The following is a 14,800-nucleotide window of genomic DNA, read 5'->3' on the forward strand; positions in this document are numbered from 1 at the left end:
GAGGTGGCTAACTGCTATGCAACACTGGATACACCATAGAAATATAAGTACAACTTGGTACAAGTGCATAAATATCTAGATGAGATTAAATAAATCAAATCAAGATGCCAAACAAAAGCGGCAGTATAATTAATAAGAAGCTTAAAGTATGCTACACAGACCACTTCTGGCTAAGCCACTCTCCCCGGCGACAGCTGGGGGCAGCCACGCTCTAAAATGTTGTTAGCCACAGTACAACACGGAAAGAGAAGAAGAAGAATACAGTACCTTTGAATGTTGGATACCGGGCTCTGCTGTCCAGACACTGTACAGTGTTGTCTGGTCCTTTAGAGAAACACCACAGACGCCAGGCCAATGTTAAAAGGTAACAATACTAACTTCCTAAAATTACTAGCTAGGTTAGCTAATGTTAGCTTACTGCATTTGGAAAGGATAGGTTACGAAAGTTTCCTGGAAACGTAGCAAAGGGGGGATAAAGAAAAACACCAGCACTAAAACGTACACACACCGACACCGACCTGGCGTCAGTGGAATCGTTATATACCGTAATATAAAGTAACGTGAACTGGTTTAGTAGCAGGAGGCGGCACCAGTAGATAGCCTATTTTCTTGGTCCTTCTTCTACGTCACAGCCATCCACTAAAGAACGGTGTTACCTAGCAACGACAGTGCCGCCAACTTGTTTGAGGATGGTGAAAGAAGGATGCACATCTGTCGGGAACTGTAAAAATCCTTACAAGTAAAAGTCTTGCATGAAACATCTAGTTTAAGTGATGGTACTTCTGGGTATAACGGATTCATCTATGTGTAATCAGTAGATGAAAGGAAGAGGTGGGAAGGAAACAGTGTTCTGATTTGCAGATCTGTTTTTATGAAACCCTGTGAGCAGTGTAGAGAAAAAAGCCTTATTCGGAGCAGCTCTTACACATCTGACATGTGAGTCACTATGCTTGTCACTTGTTTTCTTTTAGCCTGATGACCCCTAAATCCAAGAGCCAGCTGCCCCCCCTGCCACAGATAGAGATCCTCCTATATTGGGTCCTGTCCTTTGCCTCTCATCTGTATTCTTTCTACCAATTGCACAGATTCTCCAAAGGTAAGATAGTTAGACAACAGTTCAGCATGAAATGAAGAGAAAAGATGAAGAAAAATGAAGCAGGCATTTCTTGTTTTGTACAACAGAGCATGAATCAGGGTTAGCGAGAGAATTCCAGCTGGAAAAGGGTCTTCATAAAGGATTTAAAAGAGTAAGTTCAATGCTGAGATTGCTGATTTAAAGCACATTTGACTCTTTCTTAATGGTGCATCTCACTGAATGTGACAACAACAAAAAGCTCGTTTTGATTTCTAAGCATCCGGTGTGTTACACATACCTGTATTGAAGTCTGTTTTGTTGTTTAGGACTCATCAGACTTTGAGTGGAATTTCTGGACTGAATGGGCCAAGAGGTCATTACTGTGGACCCTGATCGGTCATGGAGTGATATCGAGATTGACCAGGATTTTTTTTCCCAAGGTAGGAAGTCTCTGCTACAGTACACTGGAATACAGCTATTATACATTTGCTTATGTTTCTCCAACAGTGTAGGGTGCCAGCTCTGGTGATATATGGCCTCGTAGCAGCCAGCAGTGTGCTTGGGATCAAAGGTGTGGGTGTCCTGCTGCTGCATCTGGGTCTGTCCTTTGCAGTTGCCCAGCTGCAAAAACCCACTTTGTCATGGGCATGTAACCTGCTACTGCTCTCCACCCTTCACATCCAGGCACTTCAAGACATCCAGGTGGATCAGATCAGCCTGTATATGCTGATAGGTTTAGATTAACATTGCTTCATGAGTGAAAGAATTCTGTTTCATTTTTTGTAATGTTTACTAAATGTCATAATTGCAAAGAACACAAGGGGGTGCTAGATACTAATGTGATGAACAGCATCTCTTTCTATGCTCATAACACTATATAAAATTATATAAACTATAACCGTATTAAATGATATTTATTAGTGGCATAGGCAACAAGCAGGTGATTGCTTGAGGATTTCATCTCATGGTTTTCCTCGACTGAAATATTTAACTTCTTTAAAGATAGACTTAACATTTTTACAAAAAGACCCCTAAATTAATTGTCCTCCCCACTGTGCACAGAGAAGCTGGTATAACACCGAGGAGGAGTACTATCTGCTTCTCTTCAGTGTTGCTGTTTCTGGTCTGCGCTTCATCAGCTTCAGCCTGGATCACTGCTGGAGCCCTTCAGACCGCAGCAGAGTTATGCAGCTTGGTTGGTTGTTGTCATACACCTTTTATCATCCCTTTTTCTACAATGGACCCATTATCACATACAGAGAGTACACTAAGCAGGTAAGAGCCAGCAACAGCAGCTCCTGATGTAAACTAATTTATTCTAAGATTGCCTCTTTTGTTTTCTGAGGAGGAGGCTGATTGCTGGTGCAAAGTACAGGTGTTGTTTTTACAAAATCATAGTAAACAACATATTGACTTGAATTTCTCGGATTTAAAGAGCAATAGCTATCTTTTTTTTATCTGATGACATGTACAACTTTTATTTCTATGCAGCTAGAAAACATCACTGGCATTTTTTAAAGAACCTTAACAACATGCTGCCTTGCTCCCTCCCTGCAGATGCAGAGGTCTGCTGAGGGAAGCGACAGGGAAGAATCAACACTTTGTTATTTGCTGCTCAGATCAGTGCGGATTGTACTGTGGTGGTGCCTCGCAGAATATATGATCCACGTTATGTACATGCACTCCATCCAGTCTAATGAGACCTACATAGAAATACTTCCTCCTTGGGCCTTGGGTAAGTACAAGCAAACACTGAACATGTCTTTGTTAACCCCTTGGATTTAGTTGGTCATAAAACAGATGCAGGTTACTCATTTGCCCGTCCCTGATTCATAATCCATGCATTTCCCCCTTCACCTCCTGCTGCAGGTGGCCTGGCCCTGGCCCTTGTTCAGTTCTTCTATGTGAAGTATCTGGTATTGTTTGGCCTTCCATCCATGCTTGCTACTTTGGATAACCTGGTTCCTCCAAAACTTCCTCAGTGTGTCAGCATCATGTACAGTTTCACAGGGATGTGGAGGTAAGATGATCCTCACATAATGCATTATTATCCCTCGCAGAATTCCCGAACACTTCAGTGGCTTGAACAGCCAGTGTCCCAGGTATCCTTGAGAAGAAGGTAAATTTAATGTCAAGTGTTTTAAGTGCTCACTGTGTCTTAGCAATCAGATTCAGACTGGTCACAAGAAATTGTCTCATCTTGTGTCATTACTGGCAATCAGCACAATAGGTCACCTCAGTACCAGGGACATTATATCAAGACTCACACTGGAATAATTAGTTCACAGTTATCAATTCTGTATTTGAAGGCCACAAGTTACAAAAATAATATAAAAAATTTGTTACAGCTATCTTCAGGCAAAAAAGTAAACAATGAAACTAAAAGGTACAACTGTGTGCACATTTTAAAGGGCTTAATGACATAATAATGACAGGAGATGCCTTCTGGATCAGTATTGGTTTAGTATTATGGGCCTATACACACACTTTACATTAAGTTATTTATGTGACACACAAAAAATAAGTGTGATGAAGAGGCTGCATTTATTAAGCAGAGGACTGTAATTTAAAAGGGTTATGCTTAATTAATACTGAAGAGGTCAGAATTGCAGCGCTTCTTACATACAGTAGATAAAACCACCATATTCATCAAATAAAAAATGGCAGAACACAATATTTCCAAACATTTAATTTCGTTTATTAAATTAAGGTTGTAGTGTGTAATTATTTGCCATTTAACTGTTAACCAATTCAATTTATAGTTTATTATTATTATACTGACAAGGATTGCTGTTATTTTGTCTATTTATTAGGGCAGGCAAAAGTAACACCACTCTGTATAAAATATATTATAGCACTGCCAATAATACCCTCCAAAATAATAATCATAATAATAATAAACTTGTAGTGTTGAGCACTATAAAGCACTTTAGGTTACTTTCTCATAACACACTCCTGTTTCTAAATGTAATTAACAATGACAAATGCTGCTTTCATTTACAGCACATAAAGTTGAAATGGAAGCCTGCATGTTTGAGTTTTTTTTTTTGCAGTAAAACAAACTGCACAGGCTGTAGACTGGACCGCCCAATGTGCTGACACTGATGCACTCCAATCCGGCCTGTGTGTGCTGAGCTGGCCGATGTTGACAACATTGATGGAATGCATAAAGCTGTCCACTGACATCATTGACAAAGCAGCTCAAGTTTATAGACAGCGCTGAATCTTCCTAATGACAAAGAGGAAGCACACACACGTGCATCGTACATGTTGCACAGTTTAAATGAAGCCCAGTGCTCAGGTGTTTGTTCTCTGTTTGTGCTATATTATTATGTAAATTTGTGACTCAAATATCTATTTTTTCACTCACAGGCACTTTGATGCGGGGCTGTATCGATGGCTCATCAGGTGAGAGGCACTACATACGCATTCGACAGACATGAGATAAGATGTGAAATGCCATCAAAATCAACTAACAGCTAATATTAGGATAACAATCTGGCTGTATATCTCTGTCTACATATATACCTTATACCTCAATCTCCTATTTATCTATGTACCTGGCTGTTTCCACATCTATCTATCTATCTATCTATCTATCTATCTATCTATCTATCTATCTATCTATCTATCTATCTATCTATCTATCTATCTATCTATCTATCTATCTATCTATCTATCTATCTATCAGACAGTCAGTTCCTTATATTTAGAATGCTGTAGCTGCTCTTTATTGTGCACCTAAAGACTGAACTTGTCAGCTGAATAACCTTAAACAAAGTGCCATTCTCCAGCTGCCTGCCCGCATGTTTCATCATTCATAATGGACAAGGATGCTGCATTTGCATTTCGGCTTTCTCATGATTATGAGGCTGCATGTTGTTGGTGAGCAGTTCTTCTGTTGTGCTACTGCTCTTGCACCCTGGAGAAATGCCTCCTAGTTTAATATGTGCATATGTAATGGCAGCATTATGTGTTTGCTCACTTGTACTTTGGACATTGCACATTATTAGTTCGTTTGTTTTTAATGATGCACACTCGGCTGAATGCAGTCTATCGGGACTTTATGGTCTGCTTGGTAGACGCAGGTTACCACATGAAGGCAGCACTACAGCTGCATGGTTGTCAGAGAACACTGATATTCTGTGAAAATGTTCCCCGCGTTGGTTATTATTTGCTAATTAGCATTTGTGTTGACAGGTACTCTTCTTTGGCTGTTTAACATGTACAGTCGTATGGTGTAGATGTACATCTGCTGTTAAGATAATAGGAAAGAATGCATAAGACACTCAAAGTGGCTCCGGTTAATTTGTTAAGATACCAAAATTTAAATTGCAAATGCAAGTTTCCATTTTAATCCGTGTCCACTGGAAATTGTTTCCCCCCTGCTTAATGGCATCACTTGCAATTATCCATACAGCAGATGCAAAATGATACCCGTGACACAATGCCCAGGCATTTCTTCTTGCAAAATAGCTTTTAAAGAGGTTTTAATGCAGTTCTGAAATTCTGTTTAAATTGTCTGAAGAGCGCTAGATGAGTGCGTAGGTGTTAAATGATGTGCTCTACATGACTCACAGACACCCTGTCTCCCTGGGCAGCTAAGTGGCTCATTCTTAGCCATTCCATTACGCTTTCCCCTCCGCTCTGTGTCTCAGGTTCTCTGTTTCACTCCTATTCAGTTATCGGCCAACAAAAAGCTCTTACAGAGAGAGTGATCGAGTTATTGTAGATACATATGAGAGGGTGTGATCCTACTCCCTGGGAAATATTATGTGTAAATATTTAAGTGTGGGATATTTAAGTTGGTAGGATGTCAGCATTTATCTTGATTAGTCAAATCAAGTTTACTGTATATCTGATAAGAGCTGAGGAATCAACAATATTTACTAGTCTTTTTAATTCAGTATGTAAAGCCTATCAGCATGCTGTTTGCACCATCTGCTTGAGATGTTGCATAACACATTGATTACTGTGGTGTTAATGTATATCTCAAAATTATCATATTTTTATTACCATCTGTTTTGGCTCATTTACATCTAAATAATTTATATACATGGATGGATGCTGGGTATGTTCAGTCTGCTCTGGCTCCAGCACTCCACTACCTCTCCATCTGTCTCTGCACCTTCTTTCATCCTCCAATATGGCCGAGCTGGCCACTCTATTTAAGGCTCAGAAAATGCTGGCTCATCTTTCAGGGACATTGATTAGCCACAGGGTGTCTGAGATAATTAGTTCCCAACTCAGCGGCACAACACAATGTTTGTTACGTGTGTTGGAGTGATGTAGCATGTTCAGACTTTGTCAGTACCTTCGGGACAAACGAGGTCCTCGCAGAATTCGAGGCCATTTCTTCTTCACAACATTTGCCAGTGATTGGTGCAGTGTTATTTACATCAGGTGGGCTACCACATGAATATACAGCTGCTATTCTTATACCGCACACAATTTAATCTCATTTAAACCATTAAAGAATTACATGCACAGGTTCTGCTAGATATTTACTGCTTGTAATAATGTAACACTTAGTCTAATGTACAGCCTCACCTGTACCTTTGACACACAAAGTGGATTAATACTGTGCCTAGGGTTTGGTGGTAACTGTATACAGCACTTTATAATCATCACCCCAGCTGCAGTGTTCTTAACAGCATGGCAGGATTGTTACTCTGAGTGCTTCTAGTTTTGCAAGTGGACATCAGTGCCATGGGTTATGGGATGAAAAACAATCATGATCACGTCTGTGACAACTGTTCTTGACATTTCATCTGCACTCCTCTCTGTATACACTAACATAAGAGAAACATGATGTTTTTTTACTGTTATAACATTTTATTTATCACAGTGGCCTTCATTTTGTGCTCATGTTTCAGATACATCTATGTGCCGTTGGGAGGTTCACGGTATGGACCTTTTTACAAAATGTTATCCACTGGCCTTGCATTTGGATTTGTCTGCCTCTGGCATGGCGGCCATGACTACTTACAGTACTGGGCCCTGATGAATTGGGCTGGAATTCTGGTGGAAAATGGACTGAAATCTCTTTTTGCATCTTCTTTTGTTCACTCCATAGTTGTAAGTTTGAAATGCAAGCTTCTCTGGCCTCATAAAAATATTAAAGTCTGATGGCACACTGTTTAATCCTCTACTGCTGCCAGGTGCTTCTTCTGCATTCTTTCTGTTGGAGGATTTACAGTATATATTTCTTTCTCTTTATTTCCTGATTTCCCAGGAGCAGACTTTCTCTGCTGTGATGCAAAGGCGTTGCATTGCGCTTCTCTCTGCCTTCTCCACTGCCATGCTTATCCTCTCTAATCTGATATTCCTCGGTGGGATACATGTTGGCAGAATCTTCTGGAAGCGTGTCTTCATTCAAGGTAAACTACCTTTCACAACACCCAGTGTGCTTTAATTTACCAGGATTGTTACAGCTGCCTTTTACACATTTTTAGTCATGTGATCTTTTTGACAGATATATTTCCCTATAGTGATATTTCTGTATACAGGAGCACTAGCTGTTATGTTCGGGAAAATAACATATGAAAAATGCTGCTTCAGTAGGTCTGTGTGTTTAGTAGCTTTTCAGTTGTTGGCAAGGCTGTTTTATGCATCTGCATGGTTAAACTCTCCCAAATAGAGAGACATCTGCTTCATGCTTGTGCCAGTCCCTGTTTTACTCCCTGCGTGTCTTTATTTGGCTCATTTGGTACCTAAAGCAAGATGGCAGGCCCTCCTGAAGCCTGTCTGCTTATGATAAGCAGCCTGCACTCGCCGCTGGGCTGGGACCAGAGTCAGTGCCACAAGTTCTCTGTACAACATCACCGTATAATCAATATGATAAAATATTGACAGAAACTGATATTTGATCAATTGTAAGTATTTTACAAGTGCCTAAAATGAGAATAAAATATCATTTTGAACCTGTCTAAACCACGAGATGTTACCACACAGATGTTCAGCAGTAGAGTCAACTCCCCCTATGAACCACGGTCCATTTTTTTTAATCATGCCCAAAGGCCCTTTATAAGTCAGGAAAATCACTGCTACTGATGTGAATAGGTTGTGCTGATCAGATGAACTGTGAGTCCATCAAATGTAAAATCTGCCTTTCAGCTTCAGGACAATGATACTTTTTGTTTTGCCTCTTTCTTTATCAACATATTTCACTTCTGGCTATGTGACACAGTCGACCAGTCTGAAAAAGGTCATATTCCAGTCAGCAGTAATACTTTTATTGTGACGGTGAAAATTTGTTAAAAAGCCTGGCAGGCTTACAGCAAATGGTGCGTAACATTATGCTTCTTGTAGCACTCCTGACCTCCTTCCCACGCACACACACACAATACTATAGACTAGGCGTAAATAAATGAAGAGAAACCTAAAAATAAGAACAGGGTGTTTGGAAATACAATTTCTGCTGTAAATTATTCAGACCAAGAGAAGGTTAGCTCAGAATCTCAGCTTGTTTTTTAAGAGATTTCGATTCATATTAAAATGCAAAGACATTTGAAACAGTCATTTAAAAAAATAATCTGCTTTCACTGATGTCTTGTGTTTTGTACTCTAAATGGAGATATAATTGGATGAAGCAGAAATGCCTGAGGCCATTTCTTGTGCCTGTACAGTAAAGCACTGAGGGGGAGCTGTGGTTTCATTAACAATGGATCAATGCTCTTAAATCAACCTGTCTGGGGTTTTAAGTGGTGCAGGCAGTAGTGTAATTGCTCTCTGACCTCTCTGATGAATTGTACGAAAACAAATTCTTAATCAGACTGAGTGTCGGTAGTTTTATATGTTCACTGAGGATGTTTAGTCTGTGTCTGTCAAGTGTCTGCTTGAGTTACATCTGTGCGTGTTGCCTTTGCTGTCAACTGAACATGTACAAATACAGATGCCTACAAACTTCGGCTGAAGTTTTAACATCATACCACGAGACACACAAGACTTTTCAGGTTTTTCCAAATCCATCCACATATATGATATGTGTGTGAAAATGTGTTGCTGAAGAAAGGTCAGACAGTGGATTTATTCTTGGGGTATGTCTGCACACAACCCTTTTAATGTGTTCTTTTTCTTTTTATGTATTTCTCTCTGTCTCCTCATTCTTTCTGTCTAATCCATTGTTCTGATCGCCAATCAGCTGTACTGTATGTTTAGTTTGAAATTGCCTGCCAACAGCTGTTCCTATCAGAGAAGCACTCTGTTAATCAAGTGGCAAAAGAAGCTGTTGTGTAATTACAGCACTGGCTGATTGGAGTCATATACAGCTGAAGGAAATAGGTTATTCATTTATTTTCTCCGTGCCAGGGTTTAGTAAGTCAGCTGTGATCCATAAATTGGAAGCAGATCCAACAGACCTCTGAGTTGTGGCCAGAAGTTTTCAGTTAGCTTTAGTCAGCAGCAGCAGAGGCTGGATATATTTCACACTGAGGGTATTAATGAAACATTCATACCTGCAAAGAGTAAACACTGCGATGTCTTGGCTCCTGATGCTCTCAGGACCCCCAGTCATAAGGCTTTGAATGATAAAAATGAATATGTAATAAACACATAATATGAGAATATTCTCAAAGAAAATGTAGTGAAATAATCATTAATATTCAGTGGACTGTAAAATGTGTCTCTCCAAACCACTAGAACATGTAACCTTTGTCTTTGGGAGACAGGAAACTGACAGTACAGCTGTGCATTAAGCAGCCAGCGTGTATGTGAATTAGATGTTCACATGAATAGAAAAGAATAGACCATTGAGGAGCATTGTGGGTGCAGGTGCAGGTTACGGAGATAATCTGGAGGCAGGCCAGTCGGGGAGGAGGTGCAGACAGCTGTCCTTACCTGCCTACTCGACCCTCGAAGAAGAAGCTATAAATAGAAACAGAGAAAACCTGTAATAGAACACATTGTGGCAACAAGAAATGACAGTACCATTACTCCAAAGAAGCCTCTGTCACTTTCAGTATTTAGAAATGAAACCTGATTCAGGATTAGAAGGACCAAATATACAACAAATTAACGGAATAATCTTGTGTTTATTGTTTTCCTTTTTATTTCAGGCTGGTCCACCATTGCACCACCAGTGATAGGTTTCCTCTACTGCTTCGCTCAGATTGGTCTTGAGTGGACCTCTCACCCACCATGAGTCACCTTGACTTTGTATGGGAGTGAGAATTCCCGCCACCAGACGACCTTCACAACCTGCTGACTCCAGCGCCTTGTAACCCACCAGCCTCGGCCTCTGTGGCGAATTTGGCTCAGAACCCACTCCAGTCCTGGCTGAAGTGCAGCTGAGCAGACACACTGACTAACTGAGAGAAGAATTCCAGTGCTTTGTAGAAAATGTGAATACACACAAGCTGTGATAAAATACCAGGAAGTGCCTTATAGCAGCCTTGGAGGCATGTTTCCTGCACAGTAAGCTACATTTGAATCACTGTTATTCTAAGAAACTGTAAAAAGAAAGTGTGGATGCTGAATCTGTTCTTTTATGTTTCCCTGATAAGGTAATGCTCAGTGAAGCAGTACACTGGAGAATTGTCATATTTACTGTCCTGTTTATGCCACCACAGAAAGCATTCAGCTGTATGGAGACCATACAGCAGCAGGACACTATTTCCACTACAGATGGTAGTTTGGATAAAGCAGAAAGACACTAATATCAGTAGAGGTGGTCATATGTTAAGCTAAAGAAACCAATAAAAAAACATTTACTTACCAACAACTGAAGATCTCTGTCCCTTTTGTTAACATAATTAACAAGCCTTTTGCTATAGAGTCGGTCAATAAAGGCTTTAAAATGAGTATTGGCCTTAAAATGAACATTGACTGGCAGATCCTGATCCTGGGAGGCCAGCTGTGTATCATATGGGTATCTGTGTGTGTTTAAGCTTTTTAAGTATGATAATTACATTACACAGGAGATTTGATGCAATCTATGAAAGAGGATTAGAGCCACTGTGAAAATATTTTAGTGTGGATATTTTTCTTTAAATTCTGAGCTTAAAGTCAGTTTTTCCCTAAATGGGATAGTGGTAGTTCTCCATCTTGAGAATGTTTGCATTCACACTTTACACCACAACAACTGTTCATAAGTCACAGAGTCCTGTATACAGTTCTATAAACTAGTGAACAAACAAGCTATTCCGTCAGTGAGTAAAGAAAATACAATGTAATCCAGACTTCCATTAGTTGATTTCTGTCTTGAGGATTAGCACATCTGTGACACTAAGTAGGATCAGTCAGTGAGGAATCCTCTTAAATGAGCACAAAACTGTCAGGTTGATCTGATGTAAGAAGATCAGCAGAAGAAGAAGAATACACCTGCTGAGCTACACCTCTGGGACTCGTCCTTACACCCGGCCCGAGGAGCCATAAGCCATAAGACTCACACGCAGACAGGCTGCTGTATGTATAAAATATTTATTCCGAACAGCACAATATGTCACAGTTTGTAACAAAGAGTTCCCATTGTGCTTGGAATAGTTACATTTCTCATCACGTGACGTGTGAACATAGAGGCATGTGCATATTACATCAACCATAAATTCAAACTTTGCTCTCTCTGAAGAATCTAAACATTGCAGAACAACTTGTGCATATATATATATATATATATTTATATCTATATCTATGTGTTGGGTTTATAACTAGGCAGCTTTGGAGAGCTGACCACAAAAATAGATCTGTGTTCAAATAGTTTCAAAGGTGCAGTTTGGGTATTATTTCTCTCTGCAGGCCTGGAGGAGGGGGAGGAGGGTGAGGAGGAGGAGCATGGGGCAATATTACGAAGGCACAGTGTTGCATGCTTTTCAGTAGCAATCAAAGGTAATGACTTTAATAATGCGAGGGTTTAATGTAATGTGGTGCAGTATAAACCGTCCCTTGCACACAGTAGCTGAGGGTTTTTTGTATTTGTGGATCTTTGTTCATAAATGTTACAACACAGGACCACATATTGCTTTCAAGGATCTCTGAATTTTAGAGTGCGCCTCCTTCCTTTTTTTAGTCGTGTGTATTTATGGCCTCGGCGATGAGTTAAAGTACTTGCGTAATGACACGAAATCTGATTTTCATCTGGTACAGAGTTTATAGTCCTACAGATTTTTTGATTAAAATAATCCCACCAGGTTCTCGTCCTCTTGTACAGTAATTAAAAGAATGATAACTTATCACATAATACATAAAGTACAGTACCTCTGACACAAAAGATCAAACTTACTACAGTCATATTTCACCATTTAAAAATAAAAGTTTCTGTCACTGACAAATGATAGAAATAACAGGATAAACTGCCGGCACCTCTTTATGTTACATTGGTAGCTTTGCTGTGGTATTATGATTATTATAATGCACATGCACATGTTTATTTCACGTAAACTTTCTCAAATCCAAACCCTCAACTTACTCCACTTTAAAGCAGCTGATTAAAACACATTTCTTTACATGTTTGTAAAGCTTTAAAAACATTATTCTCCAAAATTCCTCTGCGTTGTTGTCTGACCTCCTTTCCCTTCCCTTTGATTTGTGAAGTCTTCACGTTATGAATTATCTGTGATGAAGAGGCCATTGCAAAGCGATTTTTGTTGCTCTTTTCTCTTCTGAGATCTCAATTCTTTGTGTGAGCGGACCCATAAAGACACAAACACTGGCTCTAAATCAAATGAGTTCTCACTTCTCTGATGACATGCCCATTTATTTTTAGTGAGCTGAATTTTTGATGGAAAAGTGTTGGAGTAAAAACCTCAGCATCTTTTTCCTCTTACATGCGTCCATTTCAGCCTGTCCTTTGTCTTGATGAGAGAGAGAAACCATGCAGGGAGCATAAATTATCCATATGAATAATGAATAATATAGAGTAATGGTTTTTTTTTTTTGTCGTGTAAAGAATGCATTTACTGTATGCTAAAGATAGATTGAGTAAAGCCGAGGTAAAACCAAAGCCACAGAGTTGAAATTCAGGCCCACAATAATTGGTTTTACAAAAACAAAGAGTTAATATCAGCGATAGATTGCAGTTTTTCTGCTGATTGCAATCAATTTATTCTGGACGTCATTACCTGCAATCTGCAAAAACAGCCTGATTGTTTCAAAAAATGAAACACACTTGGTGAATATGATTAAACTTTCTTACATTATTCAGTGCGTTTTTAGGGGACTCATGGTTTTAACACACTTTAACAAGCCATCACTTTTGTTTGGGTGCATGGCTCCACTCTTTCAGAAATTACAAAATTGCACAATTCTCCTTGTGCACCATGTCCTGGACTGAACATAAAATGTCAGTCAATTTAAGTCCAATCAGTACCGGACTGGTGGCCACACTTGACCGTATCTGTAAACGAAGCGGTCCTTGCTGACCTTTTTCCTTCTGAAAACAGTAAGCGATTTCACGAAGACATGCTGCGACGTGTGTTCTGCTACATGTGCTGAAGACAGTGCTGTGAGAAATTATACAGCTCATTCAAATACCTAAAAATCACACCAAGCTTTTTTTTCCTGCAAAATCCTAACTGTGCCCAACATATACACACACGGATACTTATATATGTCTGATAGGCCAACATCAACCTGTGACATCATTTATCATCATAGAGATAAATGATTCATGCCTTTGCATTTAGTAGCATACTATGGCACTGTGATATTTACATTAGAAAGTTAATAAGCATGTAGTAGAAGCATGTAATGTAATGCAGTCAATGGGAAATAGCAACTGCTTCACTTTTTGTATAACACGACATGTTTGTTTTTCTCCTTTTTTCCCTTTTATCTAAGATGTGTGTCATCCATGTGTTAGCTGTAACTTGCTGGTGCTCAGGGTCCGTCTCAGTTTAAAGGTGCATTAAGGGTTAAGGTTTTACAAATCTGAAATAAAGTTAACGATTGGCCTCAGTTAAAGCAATCAGAGCACACAGCTGTCAAAAAGACCTTTACGCTTCTCATCTTAGCCTCTTATTTTTCAAGTGAACGCGAAGACAGAAACATTAAATCATGCAGTGTTTGAAATGTAAAAAGTACATCGTTAAATCCCTCACCGCTGTATAAACAGGTACCAGAGACTATTTTTTTTGGTTTTTATTTTTACATAAATAAATGTGATTTTAAAACTATTATCCAAAAAAAGGACATTCCTTACTTTGTTCATGACAGTTTTAAAATAAAGCAAGGGGCACAGCCATGATCGGTTCACTCTGCATTACCCAATTACTGTGCACATCAACCAAGGCTTAAAAGAAACTACATTTCAAGAAAGATGGATAACTTGCTGCAGCACTAGTTAACATTTCATTCCACTTTTCATCAAGCACATCTATCTGTGGTTTATGGAAATTATAATCTCTGCTCAAACATGTTTTTGAAAATCAGATTTCCTGGCCAGAGTTATCTGATGTATAATTCATAATGATCCTGGCAGCTGATATAATAAGAGAGCTGTTTGAGGAAATTACTCTGAGATTGTTTCAACATCTGCAAAGGCCATCCTCTTTCACTGTCCATGTGGAATAATGCAAACCACTTGCCGTGCAGCCTCAATTAATCTAACGTGCACCGTCTGCGGCTTGAGGCACATGTCTATTTAATGTGACATGCAAAGAATCTCATACAATAACGAACGGTGGGTCATGCTGCCTCCATTGGAGACTTCCAACAGAGACACTTCTACAGTAGGTTCTTCTCTTAAAACTTGCAAAATCTGAACAGATTTTGGATTAAAACAGACTATTT

At 39.4% G+C, this 14,800-nt stretch overlaps 1 protein-coding gene across 1 annotated transcript; it reads left to right on the plus strand.

The window, feature by feature from the left end:
* The first annotated feature begins 261 nt into the window (after positions 1-261).
* hhat (hedgehog acyltransferase) lies at positions 262-10,718 on the plus strand. The gene is made up of 12 exons (XM_028423479.1): positions 262-364; positions 972-1,096; positions 1,183-1,247; positions 1,402-1,515; positions 1,583-1,777; positions 2,138-2,350; positions 2,633-2,810; positions 2,945-3,095; positions 4,448-4,483; positions 6,952-7,153; positions 7,311-7,455; positions 10,132-10,718. Exons 2-12 carry the CDS (start codon positions 976-978, stop codon positions 10,215-10,217), a joined length of 1,506 nt encoding a protein of 501 aa, XP_028279280.1. The 5' UTR covers positions 262-364; positions 972-975; the 3' UTR covers positions 10,218-10,718.
* The last annotated feature ends 4,082 nt before the right edge of the window (positions 10,719-14,800 follow it).

This window comes from Parambassis ranga, chromosome 15, assembly GCF_900634625.1.
Source record: "Parambassis ranga chromosome 15, fParRan2.1, whole genome shotgun sequence".
Classification (NCBI taxonomy): domain Eukaryota; kingdom Metazoa; phylum Chordata; class Actinopteri; family Ambassidae; genus Parambassis; species Parambassis ranga.